We start from the raw sequence: 26,100 nt of genomic DNA, 5'->3' as shown, positions 1-26,100 counted from the left end.
AGGAGGGGGGAATGAGCGGTGATTGTCAACTGTGCATCTAGTGCAGGTGAGAAAGTACAGGGAGAGGGTGACCCTGGAAACTCATTCCTCACTGTCTTCTGCTGAGAGCCTCACAGCCCTCTCTCATGGCACTCTCTAGCCCAGAGTTTAGTTTTGAGTTTCTTTAAATCACTGCATTCGGTTCATACATTCTAAGTCAGCCAGCTTTGGGAGCAGCACTCAGTCATAGCATGCAGGGGTCCTGTTGGTGCCAAAAACGACGGGGACTGGACGTTTGCAGATACTTTCCCATGCCCTCTGCTTTGTTCTTGCCGGACGGTTCAGGTGTAACCATAAGCCACACCAAACGAGTGATGCTGCTTTGCCTCTCACCGAGATCTGGCTGAAAAATATTCTATATGTGGTATATTTTTTTTAGCAGATGTCAGACAGATTCTGTACCTGCTTCTGACCCACAAAGAGTTCAAGTGGCGGTGTATGCATCGAAAGCCACCCCCCACCCCCTACCCGCCGGGACTTGCATGCATTCACTTAGGTTTTAGCTCCTGTGTAGGCTGCTGGCTTCAGAATTTGTGTGAACAAGCTGTCTTATGCTCCTCACCCTGAAATAGGGAATTTTTACTCCCCTCCGAATGAAGTCTTTGCAGCTATACCTTTGAATTCGTAGCCATATATCTGTCACTTCAGTGTGTGATTCTCTCACTTAAGTAGGTTCACAGAATTTCCTCTCTAGCTTAGATACTCAGACATCCCCATCTGGTTTGTGTTTCCTGCTGTTCGTTCCTCAGGAAGCTGAGCAGGGGCAGGTTTAAGTAGTTAATGGATATTCTATGCCCATTACTCACTTGGGAGGCCAGTCAATTTTCCTAGGAAATCTTTTGGGGAGGGCTTTGGAGTAAATGTTGAGAGACTTTGGAGCATTCAGCTCCTAACAGGACCCAATAGATGTCTCTGAATTTTACTTATGAAAGTGACACTGTGCAGCATGACAGTCCTGCTCTTATAACCCGAGACACACCAGCCACTTTCTTTCTTTCTTTTTTTAAATATTTACTGAACAACCATTTATTCAACATTTATTATAAGGTAGGACATAGGCTCAGGAGATACAGTAGAAAATGTGGGAAGTCTCCCTGAAGCCTCCAGTTTCTATTTCTACCCTTAAGACATGTTCTTCCTCTGTTCTTCTGTTTAATTTTAAATATTTATTTATTTATTTATTTCACAATTTATTCACTTTATATCACCAGCCACTTTCTGACACTGAGCGTAAGCTCTCACCTGGCAATTGGCCACTTTCCGGGTATGTCAAAAATGACTTACCTATAGTTCTGGAGATCTGGAGGCCATCCCTATCTGAAAAGCCTTGGTGTGGACAGATGCCAGGACAGGAGTTCATGCCTTACCCCCCACTCTGTGCCTCTTGTTCTTTGTGTGGGTCTCCTGCCTGCATGGATGTGCTTTTGCTCCTATCTGTGAGGAGTCCTCCTGGCTCTGCTAGAAGTCATGTTTCTGTGCAGTGAGGCGTGTGTGTCCTTTGCCTCTTTCACCTGGGGTGGCTGAAGCATGAAGCCATGTGTTTTTAGACACAGTGCTTCTAATATTGGTCAGTGGGAAGTTCTCTATAACGCTCTTTGGGTTCTCTTTCTCAAAGTCTAACCCTCCTGAAGGAAAATGAGAATAGCACACTGTGTCTGAAGAAAACACCCAGCCCATAAGTGCAGAACCGACACATTTGCTCATTGCTCCCTCTCCATGCCCACCCCAGCTGACCCCTGCTCTTGCACATCCCTTCCTCACCACTCTTTCTCCTGTCCTTGGTCTTTTCTTGACGTCATTATTTCCCCACACTCAATCACACATCCCATGCACACAGGCATTCCTATCGTAGACCAGCTTCTGAAGCTGCATTTCATTTCTTCGCTGTAGAGTGGTCTAAAGAGACAATGTGTCAGGCATGGTTACGCTGTCGATAATGCATGCCTAATAAGACGGTTTACCAAGTTGCGGGTGGGTGTTAAAACGTGGTAGAGATTTCATTGCCTAATATGTCTCAAAAAAAGAGTATGATCAGCACTGACTGGACATATCCAGTCCATAAGTTGTGTTGGTAATATGTGAAAAAATAATCTACAAAAGACACTGAGAGGATCCAGACTTCATTTTGCTCTCGCATCCAAAGATGCAGATACAGTTTCCTGTTGTTTTCCCTGATACTTAGTAGCCTTGTTAGTCTACTCCAAGTCACCTGCTCTGTGAGCACCTACTAGAAGCAGAGCCTAAGAGTGCTGATGTCCCTGTGCTCCTCTCTGTCTCTTAATTGTGTCATAAAGGCTCACGGCCCTGGGCTGCTCCTCCAGAGGGTGGCTCAAATTAGAGAGAACCCAATGGGATGTGGGTGAAAGCTTAAATCTGTGGGTGTCATTCTCAAAACACAGGTGAGTTGGAAAGTGCACCTTCTGCAGTCCTACAGAGATACGACAGGAATAGACCCAGCGGGCTAAGTGGTAAGAACCAAGGGGGAACTCCTCCCCCGCCGCTTTCTCCTGTCTTGGCGCTTTGGTGGTGGTACTGGCTGGTGGAAGGGGTGCTGTTCTAATTGGTTCATCATCGCTACCATTACAATCTGTCAATAGCAGTTGAAATGATCCTCTAATCAATCAGTTGTACGAGTGCCCAAGTTCATGCTGAAAGGTAACTGCGTGTACCTGGAACTCTTGGTAAGAGGGCGGATGCTGAAACTTTGCAGAACTCATCTTGGTTTGTGTATCATTTAACCAATGAAGGCAGCAAAGCCATTTTTACTTGAATCCCAGTGGCTGAACACTTTTTTAGACTTCGGACCAGAGTACCTAAAAGTTACTGAAAATTAGTTGATGATTCTTAGAAAATTGGATCTTATATTCTATATAGAAATATTTTTTTAACACTAAAGTTATTGCAGATGTGGTAGCAATAAAAATTCTATGGCTATTTTTTAATATAGGTTTTTCTGAATTTTTTCTAGGATTCCCCCCCCCCCCCAGATTACCTAGGTTTTAGTAATCTGGAAGGAATGTCAGTGAACAGAGGTGTCATGGCATAGGTATACTGAGCAGCGCTTAGCCCCTCATTCAGGAAACCTCAGAGGAAATTTGGCAATTAGACACCTCCGTAACTAATTACCCCATATTTTCATTGTTCTTTTCCCAGCACACATTTCCCTGTTTTGAAGTAGTCTGCCTGTTTTTGTGTAAATAGTGTAGTGGAAAGGCCACAGATGGTATGGACTACCTCTCCAGGCAGGCAGTGTCTCTCACCGCAAGCAGAGGATGGTCAAACCACTCATGCCTGGGGATTTGACAAGGGCAGGTGCACCAGCCGACCAGGTGATACGTTGACAGCTCGGCTACTTTCTAGTGTTGGGATTCTGTGAGGCTGCTCACCCGGGGTCTGCCTCTCACACACCCGGCTTCACGGATTTGTTTCATGTGTCTGCTCCCTCTCCTCAGATGGATTTCACAGTCGGGACATTCTGTATACTCCTGTAGCTGCACCAGACTCTAAAAACGTCTTCCCCAGAGGAAGTAGGTTGTGAGTGCTTGTCACTGAGGAGGACAGTACTGATTTCCTGTGAGGCTCTGAGTGTGGGAGAATTTGAGATGGTTAATGTGAAGAACAACTATGGATGGGGGCGTGGCTGCAGAGATGGCTTAACATTTACGAGCACACACTGTTCTTTTTAACTTTATTTTTGTTGAAAGTAGAACTTTGTTCATACAATCTATTCCTGTCATGGCTTCTCCTCCCCCTCCTCCATCCAGTTCTTCTTCACTTTCCTTCCCATGCAGATCCACACCTTTCTGTCTCATTAGAAAACAAACAGGCTTCTAAAGAACAATAATAAAACAAAACAAAACCAAACAAAACTATTTGGAATTGGATAAGGGAAACAGACGAAAAAGAAACAAAGAAACAGCATGAGAAACACATGTGGATGCAGAGACCCACTTGTTCTAACACACAGGAATCCTATAGAAGCACAAAAGTGGGAGCCGTAATATAGATGCAAGGACCTGTAAGGTTAAAAAAATAGTGCCCTGACATACATTATGAGACAAAGATCCAAAATGCCATTGGCTTTATTTTGTGTTGGCCATCTACCTCTGTGTATGGGGCCTACCCTTAAGAGAGGTCTGTTTCCCCACTGAGACTCTGTTGGAGAAAACCAAGTTTTACTTTGCAAGTTGTTATCAATTGGAGCTGGCTTTTGGGGAAGGGTGGGAACATGGGTCCACTTCTCCTCTCAGTTCTAGAACCCCATCTGGTGCAGACCCATGGAGGCCGTGTGCGTGCGGCCTCAGTCTCTCTGAGTTCATATACAAGCACATACTGTTCTGACTGAGGACCTCAGTTTGGTTCCCTGAACCCACATCAGGCGGCTTCTAAGTGCCTGTCACTTCACCTCCTGGGGAAACGAACAACTCTAGCCTCCCGCAGTGCTGTGCCCATGTGTACAAACCCAGTACTCTCACATACAATTAGAAATAAATCTATAAACAACAACAATGAAAACACTCCCCCAGACACACAAATAATAAGGTAATAGTTCTTTAACCAACCAACCAACCAACCAAAGACTCCTATGGGGCTGGAGGGATGGCTCAGCAGTTGAAAGCACTTAGTGCTTTTTTTTTAGAGGACCAGGGTTCAAATCCTAGCACCCAATCCCACAACTGCATGCAACTCCAGCTCTCTTCTGACCAATATGGGCACAAACACACACGTGACATGCATGCACACTGACGCCAAAATATGAAAATCTTTCTAAAAAGTATTATGGTTTTAAACGTTTATTTGTCTCTCCCATTTGCCTCTTAGAGCTAAAAGGACTACAGAAATCACAAATATATGACTTTTGATAACCTCTCTTCCTTCTCCACTACCTTTCCTTTCCCCTCCCGGCCTCCACTTTGGCTTAATGAATGCCTACCATCTACCATGTACTGTACCACGGTCATTTTCACAATGCTCACGAAGCATAGTTACTAGCTATATGCTCCCCGACTTCCCTGTTTCCGAGGGGAAGTGGTTGGCAGCCAGCAAGGTGGGGAATTTCTCAGTTATAGTCCTCTGGGGTATTGGGGCTAAAGCTGGCAGAAAGCCTGGATCCCAGGGTGCTCGGTATTTATTGCCCTTTCGGAAGCAGAGAAACTGGTGTATTGTGTAACCCACGACCGAACTGTGCATAGATCCCTTTGGGTACTGTAGTGGTGGCGGAAGTCGCATACAACGTAAAGCCTTTCGCCGTCATCAGTGCTGATCAGACTTCCCGTTGCTTACTGATGTGTACCTGGGGTTCATTTTTAAACTTGAGTATGGAAACATTAGAGCAAAGGCTAGCAGTAAGTACTCTTGTTTCAGCTCCCCAAATCCCTTCATTCACAGGCTGGGGGGGGGTGTCAATGTATTTCTTTCCATTGTTGTTCTCAGGACGTTTGGACACTTGAACAATGCTGGGTAATTTTCCTTGGGGGTACCTGGGTTGTAGGATTAACCCAGTCCTCTGGGCAGCCTTAGGCTGCTGTGAGCCATGCCCTGAGTCATCTTTCCTGGGCACGTGACAGAAAGGAATGAGGGTCTCTGAAGTAGCCTGTTTTCCAGCTGTGACCTGATACCCCCAGAGGAACTTCAGCTGCCCACATAAGTCTAGTGGAATCCTCTGAAGACATGGGATAAACCATTTCCGGTAGATTGCTTAATTCTGGCCATTTTACCCATAGTAAACAGAGTCAAAGAAAATCTCCCAAGTGCTTAGTGTCTTGTGGTAGTCCATGGAGGAGTTTGGAGACAGACTGACCCAGTTTGTAATTTTGGGTCTGATATTTACTGTTTAACTTCTATACTTAGCACCCCAATCTTATGTAGTATCTACCTGTCATGATTTAGCTAATATTTATAACATGCCTTTCTGCTAGCCACCCTTCTTTAATATACTTGGTAAATGTGATCTCTCTACAATAATTAAAGACTATGTTAATTGCAGTTATGTTTGGCACAGTGAGGGTTTGATTTTTTTCCTTACCCCAGAGGGGGAATTAGGACTAAGAATTTTAGCTCAACACGATGTACTTTTGTGGAGAATTCCGTACCCATGTTCTAGAGGTCCTATCTATTGCAATATCTTACCTCCTGCCCCAGCAGAAATATGTGCTTCACATACTGTCAGCCCAGTCTCCTTAAAATCCAACAAGGGCCTTTCTAAGAATGAAGCCATCACCGACAACAGGAGAGCCAGAGGAAAGGCCACAGTTATCAGCCAAGTCTAAGACCTTCTTCATAAAACAATTCACACTTGCCCTTTCTTTGTTTAAACTCATTTGGGTTAAACGTTTATCACCTGCAACCACAGACTTTGGCCATTATATTAGGGGACTTTATTATAGGTCTGAATCTCTGGTTTTGCCAAGCTGATTTAAAGTGTAGCTGTGATTACACATTAACACATTCTCACTGTTGGAGACAAGTTGTGTTTACCAAGTTTATTATGTGCCAAACTCCAGTGTATATTCTGAAAGAAATATCAGTAACCCCAACTCCTTGGCTTCTTTTAAGCCTTCATGTTGCCTTTGGTTTCAGTGAGGTCTGGCCTTGTGTGAGGGATTGCTCAGTGGAATGTGTTGTTTCACTTTTGCACAAGCTTTTCCTGCCTGGAAAGCTCTGACCAGGCGTTTCAAGGACTCTGGGATGAGTCCGCATAGCTATTATTGTTGGAGGTTTCTTTTGAAGTTTACATGACTTTACAAAACAGAAATCTGTTGAATCCCAAAGTTTTTTGTCCTCTCAGTATTACAAGCCAACATGAGGGGTCTTTCTGTCTAGCAGGTGATGCCACACCTTTCCAAGCTGCCATGCCCTTCCTGTGATGCCACGCCCTTCCCATGCTGGGAAGGTTACCCTAAGTCAGAGAAGTGCAGTGAGAGCAGGTTAATTGCCACCCACACAGGCCGTTGCTCTAAGCTTCTCTCATAGGTGACATTTACAACTTGATTCAAGCAAACACAGCTTCTACGATACACATTTTAGGAAATTAAGTGTCCCCTTATGAACATTCATAATGTTAGAATTAAAAGTTAACAGAGCTTGGAACTATTAAAATAAATCTTTCAGTTGGGAAACAGCCATGGACAGAACCTGAAAATAGAGTAAGTGTAGCTTCCACTTAAATGTTGTGTTAACTGGGATATGAATGCGAATTTTACTAGAAGCCAGATAATAGATATATGAAATATAATTTCTCATTTCCATATACTGTTTCTCCGACTTACAAATTTAGCTAAGGGTATTTATGAACATAATATATATGTATGGGAAAAAATGTGGTGCCAGGGAAGAAATGATACACGAACAAGATGCTTGGGGTAGAAGGAAATATGGTTTTATATCCCCCAGAGAACTGGAGCTCACTGGAGAGGGAAGGACCCCAGTGGCACAGAATGGTCCACATTTGCTCCCTTGCCATAGCCTTCACCCCCATGTTAACTGTGGCCAGAGAGCTGTTGTTGGCATTTGCCATGTGAATGACATCAAGCTTTAATTGAATGTCTAACATATGTCAGTTAGAGCAGAAAAAAAAAAAAAAAAGAAATTCACACTTTCTAGGCATTTTAAATGTACAGCCCAAGTTAGCCATGAAGTCAACATTTTCAGGGTTTTGAATGATCTAGTTTGATTGCATGTAAACTGGCAGGCGATTTGTTAATCTACTACTTCTTGTCTAGATTTACAGAAGTCAAACCTTCCATAAAGTTCTGACAAACTGGCATTTGTCCTAAAGGGAGACCCTGCTGGGGAGGAGACTTAAGGATTCTGAGTCCGGACTGGGATGAGGGAAGGAGAGTTAGTCGTCTTAGAATATGTAGAAGGTTGGAAATGTGAAAGGGAAAGTATTCTTTTGAGACTCATTAGGAACAGCGGATGTTTTAGCACATCCTTAGGCTTGGGCCGTAGAAGTCACATGGTTGCTGGTGAGCCGGTGCAGTCAGTATCAGGTCGGATGCTTGATTTGATCCTGCGTGGCAGAAGGTGAGACCTAACTCCTGCATGTTGTCTTCTGACCTCCACATGTGTGCTCTGGCATGCACGCACACACACACAAACACACACACACCACATATAAAAGAAGAAGAAGTCAAATCGTTAAGTCCAGAAACATTCTAGTTGTGTTTACAGTGTTTTCTATTAAACGATAAGAATATGTAAACAGACTGCTAATGGGGACATCCACGTAGAGTTTGTATTCTTCCCTTACAATATGTTGGGTGGCAGAAGATTTTAAAGCAGAATTTCCCAACTATTTTGTCACCAGACTTTGAGTAGAAGACCAGAAACTTTTATAACATGTGCACTTTTAACTTAGTTAATTTATTGTGACTACTGAGTGGCGTTCAAATTAATGCCTTTAAGGATCAGCAAACTTGCTGTAAGAGGATAAGTACATAAGTTTGGGCAATCATCTAGGCACATTATTGTCTAAACGTCGGTTATTGACCTCACTAATTTATTGTTAAGTCCTAGTGATAGCAAGCCAACATGTGCTGCCTGCTTTGTGATTGTCTTTACAAGGGAAGTTGCTTTGAGACTTTAGATTTATTTACAGTACTTTTTAAATTGGCGTGTTAAATCTAAACCAAGAATTCTCTGAGATGTTAGTATACATTCAGGACTGTATGCAAGCAGCTTACTTAACCTCTAATGCAAATTCAGACCTACAATTTTTTTCATGGAATCTAAAATTATATATGAACACTCCGTGAAGTTTGATATTAAATTAATTCATTAAGGTTAAAATAGATTATTTTATGAGGAAGTTTGTTCCTGAAATAGTGTGGCTGTAGCTGCTTTAACTTTGTTTTTAACTTTGGGCCCTTTGATTCTAAAGAAGTTTGAATCATCAATAGTTGCAAAATTGTGTGAGGGGAAATGCAAAAATAGCAGATGTTAGTTATGGGCTAGCTAAGAAAACAGGGGAACTATACTGGGTATTTTGACAGAGAATTTAATGTAGAAAATTAGTTAAGTAAATTTGGAGTATGAGTGGAAAGTGTATTCTTAGTTAAACAGAGATAGTAAGTTCCAAGCTTGGGGATTTATAGAAAGAAAGGTCCTCTGCAGTTAACGTCTCTGAGAAGGGCTTGCTGTCTCCAGGGAGGAGCCTCTGGGACTTAGAAAAGGGACCACCTATGCTGGAGTTTGGTCCATGAGGATGGGACATCAGTCAAGTCTGCTGGCACCTTCACGGGACAATAGAGGAAGACCCCAAGAGTAAGAAGAAGAATGAAAAGTGGAATCAACTGCTTCTGGAACCAGTTGCTACCTCTGGAGGGGCCAGCCAGGATTTTGGCAGGTGGTTGAGGCAGCAGGCATGGGGACAGTGGGTAAATGGCAGAGGGTGAGTTCTGTCCCCTTAGCACAGTTTCCATTTAATATCCTTCTGGGAGAACCTGACAGATGCTTCTGGTTGATGGATATGTTTGTGAGACCCAGCCTTGTGTCATCAGTCTTGGTGGGGAAGAGCCGGGGTCAGTGTTGAGAGACAATAACTTAATAACAGACCCATAATCATTGGCTGCATTTTAATAGTGTCTATGTTTTTCATTGCTCCAAAATACGCATTTAGTTTATGCTAATTTGTAGCCCTCATTTCTTTAGAGACAAAAGTACCAACCATATTGAACAATGATGTGAACTTTTTTAAATTCTAAAATTTATAGTTAAACAAAAATTAAAAGTCTAAAAAATAAGGCTATTTAAAAATAGGCATGGTATATGGAAATTCAAATTAGTTAATGTTTCTAAGAAGAAAACCTTAACAAACTTAAGATGAGCAGATTATTACTTACTTTTTAGTTAGCATATTGATTCTGAGTTTAATTATGGCACCGGCATGCATATATCTATGTATAGCTCATATTCATGTCGTTACTCTCTCTTGACCATTTCTCCCTCACTGGGCATCTTCTCTGGTCATTTTTCTTCCCCTTCTGTGTTTGTGAAGGAGAGCAAATTATTTAAAAACTAGTTTGTCAGCAGTTTGTGAATATATGTTAAAATATTTTTGCTAGATGTGTGCTCTGCAGCCTTGTCCATGCAGTCTGGGGAATATTGGATACTCCTGTCATTCTGCATCAGCACTGAGAAGGATCAATCGCTTGCTCATTGTCAGTGTTAAAGGGAACCAAAGGCTCACGTCAGGGCCCAAGGCAGTGCTGGTTGGTTGAAGCCTGGGGAATTCTGAGAGGGGTCTGGGAACCAGTCAGAGTGAAAACAGAAAGGATGATGGCATGTGTTTGGGGCAGCGACTGAGTCTTAATGAAGAGGGCGGGTATAGGAGAAGATGCATGAGTGAGATGTAGGAGAAGGCTCACGAGTGAGAACAAGACAGCCTGCTTGAGCACTGTCAGCCCTCTGCTTCTCCACCCGATTTCAGTCATGTGTGCACATGTGTGTGTGTACATGTGTTCATGGAGGCTTTTTTTTTTTTTTCTTTTTGAGACAGAGTCCCTGGCCTGGGGCTCATTTGGTTTGACTAGGCAGGCTGGGGTCTTTCCTGCCTGCTTCTGCTTCCCAGTGCTGAGCTCATGAACACGCATCACTGCCTTGGAGTTTTTTGTGTGGACTCTGGGAGTTGAACCCAACACTTGTGCTTGCTTCGTAACCACATGCACATGGCCACCTCCCCAGCCGTCACCTTCTCAGCTTTTGCTTGGTGATAGGCCCGTGGCTCCCAGCAGCTTCTGTGTTCTCAGCCTCGCTGGGTCATGTGGCAGGACCTCCCTCAGCTCTGGGAAACAGCATTCCCTTCTCCTTCCCATGGATAAAACCAGGATAGCTGGCATGTTACTGGCCCTCACTTTCTACATGGCTCCCATAGAGCTATTGAACTGGGCTCCGCCGGCCCCACAGGGTAACCCAGGTGGGGGAAGCCAGGATACACTGGCCCAAGTGGAGTAAGAGTGGTCTGATAATCTTGTTTGCTTCGGGGAAAGGTGGGAGAAAGGTCTGTAAGGGTTTGGGAGGGACGTGGCCTCAAGAATGGAACAGGGCTTACGCGGAAGGCTCTTTGGGCTCTTGACATGCAGATTCACCAGGCTGCTACTCTGCTCTGAGTTTAAGGACATTGGGAATCCGGTGGTGGTCCACCTCTGTGACTTGCACTTTTTCTTGGTCTTCACTTGCTTATTAAAATTTCTTTTTGTTGGTCCTGTTTTTTTTTTTTAATTCTGCTACTATTTTTTTATGCTAATGGCTGTATCAGATCTTTTGGGAGTTTAACAAAAAGGAAAGAATGGCTGGCAGGCAGCCTTGTGATGAAAGGTGGGAGGAGGAGAGCAGGTACCATGAGGAGGAGAGCAAAGCTGAGAGGACCGAGATGGATGACTGCGACATTTGTCACAACTGCGGGGCACACGTTCTGTAGCAGGCGTGTTCTTGGAGGAGCTACACACGAACTGAACCTGATGTGGTCATTATTGCTGCTGTTGTTATTATTTACAATGCTGCACATTTGAGTTTAGTGCATCTGGAACTCTGAAACCCTCTGTATAGTGCTATTCCTGCTGCCGTCTGTTTGTCTGCCGGACGGCTTTTGCAAGATTAATGAATCTCAGTAGTTTTTCTCCACACCAAAAATGGGACAGCATTTGACGGTAACAGAGCGTAGTTGAAGCTACACAGAACATTGCTGGAAAACGGCGGTGACTCTGGAGTGAAGGCTCAGCTGGCTAAGAGTGGGCACGGCTCTTGTGCAGGACCCAGCGGTACGCACCCCAGCTCCAGGGGATCCAAAGCTCCCTTCTGGGCTCTGCAGGCCCTGCACGGCACACACATGTATACCCTGCCCACTCACACATACATACATAGATACAATTAAACGTAAAAATCTTGTAAAAAGAAAGGAAGAAGTGTAAGTGCTGGCTGTGAAGGCACCTCAGTCACTGCTTTGCATTGTCTTAATTTTCACAACAGCTGTGTACTGTAGAACTGCTGTTATCTGTACTTTCTAAGGAAAAAGAGGGAGACAGGAGGGCTGAGTGACTTTCATAGGGGCACAGGTATGGTGTTCTGACCCTATTACCTGAGAAGAAGCATTAAACTATTTTATGATTATTAGTCTCATCGTAGAATGAAAAACATTTTAGGAAGTATAATTGTATAAGGTAGTAGTAGATAGAGATTAGCATTATGTTGCAGTGTCAAAAGTGTGATGTGTTAGAGCCGTGCTGATCGTTATTTGAGTTACAGCTTTGGCAGGTTTTAGTTATGTAGAGTTAGGCCAGTCTTCTGCTTTCCGGAGCCCTGATTCGACATCTGCAGAAGCTGAATTGAGCTTTGGACTCACACGTGTGGGAGAAGTCCACCTCCCAGGAGCTTAGCACAGGGCAGGTCTATTATTGTCTCAGGGTGTAGGACACTAGGTCCTAGAGCATGTTGTGGCTTTGGCTCTGGGGCTGGACTCCAGCTCATTCCATTCGGAAGAGCAGTGAGATGAGTTCAGGTGATTGCTGGCCTTCGCCTTCCACCCATGATTCTAGTACCACTTTCTCGATAGGAACCAAGCTCAGGGCCTGCAGACAAAGCCCAGTTCAGTGGCAACTGCCCCTTGCCCACCTGCTGCCATCCGTGCTGGTTTCTTCCTGCTGTCTGAATTGACTGGTAGCAGGTCTTCTATATGTAAAGATCACGTATTCCGGAAGCCAACACCAGCTGATGGACCAAATGCATGTCCCTTTATATACCACCCCGGGCGGTGTCCGGTGAACACACAGCCTAGCTTGATTTTCTGTCGGATGTTTCTAAATGGAAGTTTCTAGTAAACCGGCAGCCTTAAGACATTGAGAAAAGAAAAATTCCATCCTAAGTTCCATCCTTCAATCACTTCTTTTTTTTTCCCCCCTAGAATTAAACACATAAATTAAAGAGGTCACCAGGCTTCAGATTTTCTGGGAAGGCGTCCTCTGTTTCCTCGTTAGTTTTGACTTCCTATGCCCTGCAAGGAAACAGATGCCCTGCACCCTTCTCGGCATGGCCTGGGAGCTGCCCAGCTTTGCCCTGAGTGTTTCCAGGCTCCTGGCTCACCTTCTTACATCTTTAGTCACCATGCCCTCGTCACCTGGGAAATACTGACTAAATTCACAAGATCTGACTCAGTCATCACCTCCTTCTGTCTTCATGAGGTTTGGGGAATTTTTTCCTAGACTTGACCAGTCAGTTATTTGTTCATTCATTCATTTATTCATGTCTCCTGACCACAGTCTTTCCTCCCTCTACTCCTTCTGGTTCCCTCTCCCCACCCCTCCTCTCCAGACCCACTCCTCTATTTCCCTTCTGAAAAGGGTATTTCTCTCAGGGATATCGCCCAAACACAGCATAACAACTTACAATTAAGACGAGCCACAACCCCCTACCCCCATATCAAGGCTGGATGAGGTAACCCAGTAGGAGGAAAAGGGTCCTAAGAGTGGGCAAAAGAGTAATAGACACAGTCTCTCTCAATGATAGGAGTCCTACAAACACGCCAAGCTAAACAACCACAGCATGTCTGCAGAGGACCTAGCGCAGACCCAGGCAGGCTCCGTGGTTGCCGCTTGAGTCTCTGTGAGCCCCTGTGAGCCCTGCTTAGTTCACTCTGTGGGTTGTGTTCTTGTGGTGTCCTCTGGTTCCTACAGTTCCTCCTCCCCCTCTTCTGCAGGGTTCCCCAAGCTTTGCCTAATGTTTGGGTGTGGGTTCTACATCTGCTCCCGTAAGCTGCCAGAGGAAGCCTCTCTGATGACAATTGGGCTAGGGTCTGGAATTTGGGATAGCTATATATCCAAGGAACTTGTGACCTCTAAAGGTATATCCCAGAATTTGGAGTCTTTGCGCCCAAGGCTTTGTGCATAGTAAGCAAGCACTCTACCGACTGAGCCACAGCCCGGCCCTTGCCTATAGTCTTTTAAGTTTTTCTGTTTAACATGGAAAAGGTGTTTAGTCTACATGTATGTATGTGCCCCATGCATATGCCAGAAGACAATGGCAAATGTTCTGGGACTGGAGTTATAGAGGGTTGGGAGCTGCCATGTGGGTGGTAGGAATGGAACCTTAGTCTTCTGGAAGAGCAGCTCATGTTGTTCCTACCTGCTGAGCCACCTCCCAGTCTGTATGTGTGTAGCCACCCCTTATTGTTGGTCTTCCCTTCACAGTATTTGTGGCCTTTTACTGTTTATCCTCATGCATTTCTATTGGCTTGCAGGTTTTCTGAAGGTAGGGCCCTGTCGGGTCCTTTTTGTATTCATAATGCAGCTGCTTCTCACAGGTAGAGGGCGCTTGGCGGATGTCTGTGCAAGGAAAGCTGAAAGTAGGAAAGAAAGAAGGGAGGGAGAGAAGGGAGGAAGAGGTTCAGGGAGGAAAGAAGTGAAAAGGCAAGGAAGGGCAGGAGGAATTGTGTTGTGACAATAAGAGTTTCTTAGTACTGAGAAATTTCAGTGGAGAATGAGGTAAGGAAGTACCGTGACTGAACCCTGAATTTTCTGGTTCTCCAGTCAGTCATGCATTTGGCATTTCTCACATTTGCCTCGTTTGCACCAGGAGAAGCATTCTCAGGTTACCTGTCTGGGGCGGGTGTTCCGGGTGGGCTAAGCTTCTGTTTTGTAGAACTCCGAATTTCCATCTGCGTGGCTGTAGAATCCTGCGTAGGTTTTGTAAACTCCTGGTGTCGTTGTTTTTATTAAAACACTCACCTTACCTCAGGAGAAGCCTGCGAAAACCAAACGGGATAACGTTTCTGACCCTGCTTTGCAAAGCAGGAAACCCCTCCAAAGGGCCGTAGGCTCTGTCCCCTGTTATCGCTGTTGTGACCCACAGATGGAAACATGCTCAGCCTGGTGTTCCTCCTGACCTGGGTGTGCCCGTATTGCTTTTAAAGAGCCAAAGTGGCAGCCGCCGCCTATGATTTATGTTATTTGATTGTACTCTCTGGAACATTCACTGGGCTGACCTGCCTTGGTGAACACAGCATTTAGGATGTGAAGGCACCCTCCTTTCTGCTTGGATGGAGCCCTGGTTTAGAATACAAGCTTAGAAAGAAAAGCGTGTGTTGTGTTATCATGAGCAGGTGTTTTAGCGAAATAACCAAGAAATCAAAAGTTGGCTATTATGCCCAGCTCTCTTGAAATAGATGGCTAATCAGATGTGCACAGCAATTAAGATTCTAATCACAGCTTCATTTTTAGACTTCATGTTTCCTGCTGATCAAGAGATGATTTCTTTAAAATTTATGCTTTTGGCATGTCTATCCTAAAATATTTTACAATGATATTTATTTTTCTACTGATAATCCTGTGAACCCAAATTTGTATTAATAATACCTACCCCCCCTTTTTTATTCATGATTCAGAATTGTATATCTTAGTGAGTTTTGCACTGAATGACCCAGAGTGGTCTTTGTGACCAGGCAGGGACCTTGAAAATTCCCACACTCCAACTGGAAGAAAGGTAGGAACTGAGGAACTGAAATTTAGGGAGGAACCTTAATGGTTTCTCTATATAGGATAACAATTGTGATGTGTGCTCATAGATAGATTCCACAAACAACACAGAGTGAATCCCAAGGGAAGCAAACTGCAGAGAGGCAGGCCGATTGGCCAGCACTCCCAGGAAGCCGATTTCCACAGCAGAGATAGTGACCACCTGCCAGCCCTCTCCGGTGCCAAGTTCGCTTATACTCTTTGAGCAGATTGGGTAGCTGATAAGCCTGATACTCAGAAGGGAAAGAGGGAAACAATTTACTTGGCTCCTGTCCACATTCACAAGTCATCCCCCCCCCCCAGTCAATTTTATGGAAAATATTTTGAGATTGGACACAACAGAAAGCTATGATTCAGAGAAAAGCAACTGAGGAGCTGGCCTGCAGCTGTGAGATTGCACACATCGCAGCCGAGATATGTCTTAAAAATAGCGGGGACCCGGGAAGTCACCCGTATGGGCAGCCATGGGCTAATGGCAGAGTGGCAGGCATGGGACTAGTCAGCGAGCCCTTTGTCGACCCCTGTAGAGGCAATCCTGGGAAGGAACTGTTCCCATTAGCATTTTTAAAAGTGAAGTCTATTTCACATGCTGTAAATTTGCTCTTACTCATGTTTAGCTCTGTGAGTTTTAATGAGCAGGAGTCATAAGGACCACAAGTGAGATCATATACAGCTCCACTACCCTCCAAATTCCCTTCACCTTCCTTCCTCTTCCCTCCCAGCTCCCCCAAACCGCCAGGCTGGTCCCCATCCAGCGTTTCCTTTTCTACAGCATCGAATGTGAAATCACGCAGTGTGTAGCCTCTTCAGTTTGGCCTCTTTCACATACTGTACCTGAGAATTATCTGTGTGGTAGCATGTATCAGCATGTCCTTCCTCTGTAGTAGTTTTTCATTGCATGGATGTGGCACAGCCTTTCAGGTCACTCATCAGGTGTTTGGGTAGTTCCTATTTTAAGGCACTTTTGCACAGAGCCCCAGACATTGGTGTAAGTGATTTGGTGAGCATCAGCCTTTCATTCATCTGTTTTCAAGTCAAGCTAGAGGCGAGATTGCTACATAGTGTGGTAAGAGTAGTCAGCTTTTATAAGAATTTCCCCCAAACGGGGTTTTTGCATTCTCACCAGCACCAGAAGCTCTGCTTGCGTCATGTCCTCAGCAGTTTATTGTCATGTCCTCAGATTATTGTTATGTGTCCTTTTAACTGAGTCATTTGAGCGAGAGAGTATTGTCACTTTATTGTGTCTATTACCTGTCTCTTTCTGATGGCTAAAGATGTTGACTCTCTTTCGCTGGTCATCCATACATTTTTGTTGTCTTGTTTTTGAGATAGGGTCACTCTACGTAGCTCTGACTGTCCTACAACTCATTATGTAGATCAGGCTGGCCTCGAACTCACAGAAATCTGCATGCCAAGTACGGGGATTACAGGTGTGTGCCACCACGTCTGACTTCCATTCATGGCAGGAATAATTAGATTTCTAGAACAACACACGTAAAACTTGAAGTAATGGAAAGATGCTGAGGAAGGTTTTGTTCACATCTAAGTGAAGTTGTTCTTTTCACTCATTTCTTCCATTTTTTTTCATCACCCTCCTGCTTTCACCTTCCTAGTTCTGTGATTGAGGCATGGGACACCCACACCTGACCGCTTCTAACATCCCTGACCGTAGGCCTGTAAGGTGACCTGAGTATGTTCAGAACATCAGGAAGGGCGGCCTCCCTGACTGGTTTGCAGTCCTCCATGATTGGGCACTTCTTTGTGGGGATCTGCCCTCCAGCCTTGATAGCTACACATGTCCATCTGCGGCTCTCAGCTTTGTTGGCCCATTTCCCTCACATGGTCTTGTCTCCTTGTGTCCCCAGGCCTGACTTGCCCATACTTGCCTCACTGAAAGCACCTTGTTGAAAATACGTAGCAGTTTTTCCTAGTGGAGGTGAGCGTTCTTTTCACACCAACTACTGGCAAGCCGCAGGTGACTTCACTTTAGTGGAGCTACACTGGCTTACGGAGGCATCAAGCCTTTTAAGCCTTTCCTCTGTAGAGTTCCTTGTAAGATCTTTCTAGTAAAGCTGGCATCAGTGACCTCTTCCACACCTTCCATTTCCGCATTGCTATTTCAGTAACTGGTTCCGTTTTGTTTTTGTTTGTTTTGATTTTTGAGACAAGGTGTTTTGTAGCCAAGGATGGCCTTGAACTCACTGTGTCGCCAGTGGTGATGACCTTGACTCTGGCTCCTCCAACCTCTACCCCCCCAAATACTAAGGATTATTGGCAATGGGTCGCCACAAGTATCAGTGGCTTTTAACACTCATATTTCTCCCTGGGTACAGCTTTTCGGTCAGGAGACTTCCCATCTTTTGTCCTTTCCTTTCTTGCAGTCACACTGGGAAGCCGCGTAGGCCAGGTGCTGCTTCCTGGGGAATCTTGTCCTCTTTCCTTGCTGTTGTTTCTTTTTCCGTGCATCCTGTTCATCTCCTCACTTTTGTAGTTTTTCAGCATGGTCTGGTCTGATAGGGCCACGCCTTCATGCCAGCCTTCCTTTTGTGTGTATGCCTTTTGAGCATTAGTAAAGCTTGCAGCTTTTCTCCTTTTGTGTTCTCTCATGAGAATGCCAACAGTGCCTATAGGGCTTATGGTCTAATACAGTATGTTCTTTCTGTGTCGTGGTGACAGCCAGGGAGCTCCTGCTGCAGCCTCGGGGGTCAGAGAAGCTCTGCTTTCCCTAATGAGGCTTTTGACAGTTGGTGTGCAGTGACAATGGCTAATATTCTCAGGTGTGAATGTTCTCATTTTGATATTCTCTCCCCCCACCCCATGTGCATTTATGCATGTGTGTGTGCGCGCGTATCTGTGTGTGTGTTGTGTCTTTCCCCCTCCTTCCTCTTTCTCTCTCTCTCTCTCCCTCCATTACTCTTATGTTACATCTTCTGCTTCTTAAAACGTCAGATTACTACCCACTGATTTATTGATGTTGGTACAAGCAGGCACTTAGACGTTGGTGGTAGGTAGGAAGGCGGTGACAGCCTCTAAGAGCCTTCCCCGTCACACCAATCCAGCTTTTGTTTGGTCAGCTCAGCTCACGTGTGAGGGCCAGCTGAGCCATACTAAGACTCAGCTTAATTATCCTAGGAGTCCTAAGATTTTCTTGCCACCACTGAGGAGTTATTTCCTTTTGCTGATCTCAGAAAAGGAAACTGACCTGTATTGGTCCTGAAGATCTCAGGCAAATATAAACAAAGCCAGAATAACAGCTGTAGACCTTGGATGAACTGTGCCACATTCTTAGGGAGTTGCTTACTCCTAATTACTCATGTGACGCTTGTTGAAAAGTATCTTAATTTTGTGCCTTTTCAGATATACTGTGTTGAGTGGATTTATTTTCATTATGTGATTGATATTTTGGGATAAGCTCATTTTATAGCCCAGAGTGGTCTAGACTATTTTATAGTGGTCACTATAAAATACACTCTAGACCCTCACCTGTTTCACTTCTAAGTGCTAGGATGATTGGCGTAAGCCATCATATTTGACTGTGTTTTGTGGTTCTAAAAGATTTTTCATGACTTTTATATCTTTTAGCATTTTCATAAGAAACTGTGGCTCTGGGTGTGGTGGTTCATGCCTACAATTTCTGCGTTTGGAAGGTTGAGATGGGGATTTTTTTTCTCTTCCAGCCATTCTAGGCTCTGTAATGAGTTCCACACCATCGTGGGCTACAGAGTGAGACTCAGGTCTCAAACGATACCACCAAAGATCTGCTAGGGGAATTTCTCAGATACAGGATGAGAGGCAAAAGCTAGTCTTTTCAATAGGTATGAGAGTCAGTAAACCAAATAAACCAAGAAAGGATACTTTTGATCACGAGTTTGATGCTGTTGTTAGGAATATTTCTGCCAGTATCTTGTTGGAATCAAGAGAGCTGTGTGTATTGTCATACTGTGCTCCACAGTCATTGTTGATGGGGCATCAGGGAAACTGTCTCAGATGTCAGCGTGAGAGACTGCTGTCCTCATGTAAGTGTTAGGCACAGGAAAATGTAGCATAACTTTAATCTGAAAATGTCTCTGTAAGTTGACTTAGGTCTACTGAAAACTGGAAGGTAAGTTCTCACTGGAATGAAGATTCTGGCCTCTTGGACTATTTCATTCTTAGAGATCTGTAGTAAACCCACCCAGGACATACACATGTATACATGCACACATATGCAAAAATGTTTCCAGGGTGTCATGTATCCTAGACTGGCCCTAAATTCCGTATGTAACTAAGGATGAGCTTGATCCTCTCTGGGTGCTAGGATTATAGCACCAAACTGTGCCACACCCAGTTTGCTCTGAGATAATATTAATAGTCTGAGTGGGTTTGCACAAATGATGTGGGGAAGCTGAAGTCCAGGTCAGAGCTTGAAGATTTGTTGATTTGCCTATTTTTGATTGGTTGGTGAAATAATTGCTTACTATGGATTGTTAATTTCTGATCATCATTGGAAGAACTATTTTGTCTTACAGATCAGGTTCATCAGGCAAAGAAGATGTAGATTTTTCGCATAGATATTCGAATTATTCTCAAATTCTCTGCTCTTATTTTAGATTTAATTTTACATTTAAATTTCGGGCCACAGTGTGCTATTTATATAGGATGGTAATAACATTCAAAACTGTTGCTACTGCTTTCAAGGATTTCAATAAAAAAAATCACTAGGCAAAAAAAAAAATTATCGAGCTCTCATTGTGGTGAAAAAACTGTGCCATATGTTAGCAGAGAGGAAGGCAACAGATATCTATTGTAGTTTCTATCCTCAAGCCTGCGTTTGTGTGTGGGTTCAGGTACATGTGGGTGGAGGCATACATGTGTATGTGCAAATGTGCACATGTGTATGCATGCACAAGTAGGCCAGCAGTAAATGTCAGCCGTTTCCTTAATCACACCCACCTTATGTTTTGAGACAGACCCTCAGTGATTCTGGAGTTTAACAGAATAGTTGGCCAGTGAGCTCCAGGGCATTCTCTCTCTCTCTCTCTCTCTCTCTCTCTCTCTCTCTCTCTCTCTGCTTCCCAAGTGCCTGGATTTCAGATATGTACCACTACTCCAGCTTCTCATATGTGTGCTGGGGGATCCGCACACAGGTCCCATGCTTGCATCAGGCATGTCTCTGACTGAGCCATGCTCCCAACCATCAGGCTATGTCTTTGTGAGTTAATAAAGAATGCCCTTAATTTATAAAAGAATTAAAAAAGAAAGCTAGTAGGATCTTGGTTTGTTCTCTACAATATTTAGATAGGCTGAGAGGATATAGGCTATGTATTTTTTATTTTATTTTTTATATTAATTATAGTTTAGTCACTTTTTATCCCAGTTGTAGCTCCCACCTCATTCCTTCCCAATCCCACCCTCCCTCCCTCATCTCCTCCCATGCCCCTCCCCAAGTCCACTGATAGGAGAGGTCCTCCACCCCTTCCATCTGACCCTAGTGTATCAGGACTCATCAGGACTGGCTGCATTGTCTTCCTCTGTGGCCTGGTAAGGCTGCTTCCCCCTCAGGGGGGAGCAACTGAGTTCATGTCAGAGACAGTCCCTGTTCCCCTTACTAGGGACCCACTTAGTAGATACTTAGGACATGACCAAATGGTGAAGTGCTCATATACACATGCCCTTCCAGCTGAGCAAGGCCAAAGGAAGTAAGATTGTAATTGGAAGGGGAAGGGCGGGGATATGTAGAGGGATTGACCTGGAAGCATCTAAGGATGTTGTAATTCACCCCAGAGGTGGCACAATAGTGGCTGTTCAGGCAAACCCCAGGAAGTCCTGAAACAGAAACTTGCTACCCTGGTAAATGGAGACTGAAAGGGGTATTTTATCTGATTTTTTTAATTGACAAATTGAATGTTGTTTTGAAAGGGGGTCTCACTATGTAGTCCTAGCTGGCCTGGAGCTTGATCTGTAGGTCAGGCTAGCCTCAGATTCACAGAGCTCCAGCATCTGCCTCTGCTTCCCAAGCACTGTGGTCAAAGGTGTGTGCCACCACGCCCAGTCTGAAAAGGATACTTTAGAAAATGGATCTAGAGGCTTCTTGTCAGGTGCCTTGAGGACAGGAGAAATTGTGAGGTGCATGTTGACAGTGCTGTGCAGTGAAGTAGGCTGATGAGGGTCAGGAAAGTCTCAAAGATAATCATGCTTTGAGTTAGATTGACATGGATAATAGTAAAAGCATGAGCAAAAATAGGACAGCCAGAAGGGAAATTAACATTTTGTGGGAAGATTTTATATTTCAACCTCTCTCTTTAGGAAAGATGTTGGGCAGGGTCTTCCTCAGTAGCCCACCCTAGTTTTGAATGTGCATCATGAGTATGGGACTCCAAACATGGACAGCAAACCCATTTAACATTTCAAGTCACAGGGACACACCACTGACAAAAACCACGAGGTACGTGATATTAGAACTGAGAAGGATTTTGGAGAATGAGTTATTAATGAAACTTAAATCCTGCCCTGTTATCTTACCATTGAGAAAGCTGACTAGAGTTCTAGAACTGTTCACAAATTGCAGTCCCTGGCCTGGGTGCAGAGCCTTGGTGGAGATTTCGAATGTCATTTTGAAAGTCATGTTTTGAAAGGTTCTTAAATAGCATCCCTTCATTTGCATCTGATTTTCCATTTTAAATCTGAAGAGCCACTATACAAATAGTTGCATGCAGTGCGTATAGAAATACCATCTATACAGGGTAAATATTGTGCTGTAAGATTGAGGGGAAACAATTTAAATATTAGGCAACATTTCCGTGCATTCTTACTAGTAAAAATCAGAACTTTTGCCTGAAGTTATATTAGTGACAGCTCCTTTCCTTGCTTTTTCACAGTGCCGTGACATATCTGTTTAGTAGGTTCTCTGTTATCACCAAGTCAAAGCTTACTCAATTCCAAACACGTTTTGTACTGCGCGTGTGCTTAGGCTTGTAATCGTGGTCCTTGGTGCCATATTTGAGGGGGAAGCGGTTGCTAAGGCATCAATCTAGGTTGGTCTTAACCCATCCTCCCTTTCATGTGTGATGTCTGTCTGCTGGAAGGATAGAGGTGGCTTCCAGCAGAATTAATCCTGCATGTGCGCTGGGGACAAATAACAGTGTTATGAAGGCAGCCTGGGGCCAGGAGTGATCTTTGGCTCATCTTCTTCTGCTCTCCAAGCCCTGTTATGTATGGGGATAGAAAATGATATCCGTGTCCCTACTTCCACTCATTGTATCCTCCGGACCCAGACCTGGACATGCAGAGGTAGAGCTGGCTTTGTCACCGCAAGCCCTTGGATTGTCACATAGAGCTCATCTTACGGTGAGCAGCGTGTTGTTTGCAACATCACCCATCCGCTTTCCAGCCGACACTTCAGAGGAGGGAGTGAGGGTGCTGAGCAGACGTGGTGGGAGAGGCCCCCTTTGCCTTTCTGCAGTAAAGGGATGATCTGGAGAATGGAAGGGTGAAGTAGCATGAGAACACGGGAGACGTGGATCTTATTCCAAACACCAAAGCGAATACTGCACATGCTTCCACCTGGAGGGACAGCAGAGTGAAGATTAGACAGTGGCCCATAGGAAGTTACCACCAGGATCATAATTCTTAGGAGAATTCCCCGTCTCTTGAGTTACAGCGACAGCAACGAGATTTTAAAAATAGAATGCTAGCCTTGCAGTCCTATTTTAAACCAGTCGCTGCTGGCAGTGGTTATTACATTCGCCTTGGTGTGAGTGCTGGGAGTTTATCGACAACCAATCTCTCTGCCAAGCATTTCAAAATGAGTGATCCTAAGCCGTAAGATGGTGGGGGAAATCTCGATTCTCTCATAGTTAGCATTGGAGAGGGAGCAGCAGATCCAGATCTCTTGGGTGAATTCATGTGCCCAAGACCCCGGGTGTGGGCACCAGCAGCTCATAAACATCATTAGCCTTGAGTGAGAGAGGAGCACAAAAGCCATGTAGAAATAGGAAGGCTGCAGCGCTGCTAGCAAGGCTGTGTTCCCCTAATGGACGCCCTTGCAGCCCAAAGTCTTCAGAAATAGACAGGGTCACACCTGGATGAATGTCACAGGAAAAGCCAGCCCACTCTTGCTGGACATATAGATCCCATTTGCCAGAGTGAAGGACACTTGCTCTTTTAACTAGCTGAACTAGCTGGGCCCTGGTGGCCTCGTTGCTATGGCAATATGAGTTCAGTGACCTCTCTTCTCTTGTGGAATGTAGGTGAGAAGGACCGAAGGGAGCCTGAGGATGCCGAACTGGTCAGGCTCAGTAAGAGGCTGGTGGAGAGCGCCGTGCTCAAGGCTGTCCAGCAGTACCTGGAAGAAACTCAGAACAAAAAGCAGCCAGGAGAGGGGACCGCCACGAAAGTTGAGGAGGGCGATCGGAATGGCACCAGTAGTGATAACAACAGGAAGTGAGAGGGCAGCCATTCCCGCTGTCCCTCTGCGAAGTCGCAGACTGACCCGCAGCGTGCTAGCCAAGCGCCCTGTTCAAGCCGCAGAGACGGCCCATCACCTTTAAGATTGGTGCATCGGTGTTGCTGCGACACAACAGAGAAGGAAAGAATGGGGTGCTGAGACCAGCAGAAGAAATGAATTTACAGAAGAAAAATACCAACCTTGTGTGCCATCAGCCATGCACGAGGGAGAGCGGGCGCTTCTGGAAGGCCTGCCAGGACTCAACGGGCGGAGGGAGAGGACCCGCCACCGTCGGAATACTGCCATTTACATTGCTTAGATCAGTGGACCGCTTTATCAGAGGACAAAACTTGCACACAGCTACCAAGTGCTAAAGTTCAGTTTGCCACTGTTGAAATGATCATGAGTATAGTGAGTCCACAATGTTCCATGTTTGTCCCCAGTGTGCTGTTACCATACAGTAATCTTTATTTACAGTAAATTAAGTTTCACATGAATTCTATATTTTGGGCAAAATGCAATCTTTTCTATGAAATGTGGGTAACATTTTAGAGGTTTTTTTAAGCCTTATTTTGATAAGCCAGTGTGCCATATTTAATGTATTTCATTGATATTTGTACTTTAAATGTGTTATATAATTTTCCCCCATAGGTGAGAAACCATTTGGAACCCAAGACTTAATCAATGAAGCTTTGCGCCGAGAAAGGATGGAGCTGAAGTCCAAAGTGAAACAGATAAAGGAACTTCTGAGACAGCCTGAGATTCAGGCCAAGATAAGGAAGGAGCTTTTTGAAGGGAGAGTTTTTAATAATGGGAATCAAGTAAATGATGCTGATTTCAGCATGACTTTGCCATAGTCTCTACTGTTGTTATGCATGGTAAAAGTTTATGAGCTCTCAGCCCACTAAATAGCTCTTTGGTAAATAACCAAAGTGTTCTTACAGTTTCTACAAAGCCCACAAACCAACATTTGGTAAGGAATTAACAACTTCTTGCCAAAGAGAACATATTTTTGCCTTATCACCGTTTTCATCATCATCAGTAGCTAAAGTTGAGTTTTATAATGTTTGTTTTGGTATTGCTGACTCATTTTATAGAAATAACTTCTTAATTAGCTGTTGTGAGATAGTCCATGGGTCCTTGAAGATAAAAAAATAACAGACTATTCAAAAATATATTGTAGGCAAAAACAACAAAACAAAGCAAAACTGACAACAGTATTCTGAGGGTCACCTGCCTCCTGTTGATGTGGCCCTTGTTGCTTCAGAACAGCCACTATCTGGGCTTCTCCAGTCTCTTGTTACTTTTGATGAAAATTTGAATGCTTATTGAATATCAGTACTTGAACGAACATTTCTAAATGTTATCATTGCAGTCACTGGTTAAGAATGTCTTACAATATCCATATGTATTCTTTTTCACTGATGAAAATGTATTTGCTTTTTTTATTTCTTAGTGAACAATGTTCAGGGTTTTTTATTTTCCTCATCTTTGAAGATGAGCCCCAAGTCTTCACAGTTTGAATAGCTTGTTGCACCCGTTCATTTTAAAAAGAGCATTCTTGGAAATGTTTCTCCCCAGGCAATGTTTACTTGTAACAGTTTTTTTTTTTTTTTTGGTTGTCATTTTAAAATTGCTGCTACTAATAGATGATTGGGAAAGGAAATGATTAGAGATTAAATATGTAATTATCTCACATATACAATCCAGTTTGCTCGTGAATTTTGGCTATTTTTTTCACTGGGTAAATAATACTTCCTTAATTCATAATGTATTACTTTGTAAGTTCCTACATTTTCATACCCCTTAATAAATATGCTATTTCCCTTGTTCCTTTTCCTCTTCTTTTCTTTCTTCTGGAAACCATTGGGTCCTTGTTGGTGTTCCAAAGCCATGAGCAGGGTCTCTGTAGTTTTAATGTTTTTTTCCTTTGTGCTCAAGGAAGCACATTGTTACGTCACTGTTGACTTTAGACTGTTTCTTGGTTTCAAATCAGTCAACTTCATACACAAGTGACAGCAGAACAGAAAATTCAAAGACAACCTAAGTGGTGTCTTCAAATCCTGTGTCACTAGCAGCAAATATGAGGAGAGGAAATTCATCTACATATATGCAGATCAGCTAGTTACTGGC

The 26,100-nt window shown here is 44.1% G+C and overlaps 1 protein-coding gene across 8 annotated transcripts in view; it reads left to right on the top strand.

The window, feature by feature from the left end:
- The window catches only part of Akap7 (A-kinase anchoring protein 7), a 120,800-nt gene extending 95,003 nt beyond the window's left edge, over window positions 1-25,797 (top strand). For 4 of the 8 annotated variants that reach the window (XM_060373570.1, XM_060373569.1, XM_021645684.2 and 1 more), the window contains one exon: window positions 24,619-25,797. In XM_060373570.1, the coding sequence (XP_060229553.1) occupies window positions 24,619-24,824 (206 nt within the window). In that variant the 3' untranslated portion in view covers window positions 24,825-25,797. Of the gene's footprint in view, window positions 1-2,438; window positions 2,508-23,770 lie in introns of all 8 variants that reach the window. The other 4 variants (XM_060373567.1, XM_021645685.2, XM_021645687.2 and 1 more) reach the window with 2 other exon arrangements.
- Window positions 25,798-26,100: the final 303 nt, after the last annotated feature.

This window comes from Meriones unguiculatus, chromosome 20 (genome assembly GCF_030254825.1).
Source record: "Meriones unguiculatus strain TT.TT164.6M chromosome 20, Bangor_MerUng_6.1, whole genome shotgun sequence".
NCBI lineage: Eukaryota > Metazoa > Chordata > Mammalia > Rodentia > Muridae > Meriones > Meriones unguiculatus.
Note: the sequence above shows the minus strand (reverse complement) of the source record. Positions and strands in the feature narration are given on the sequence as shown.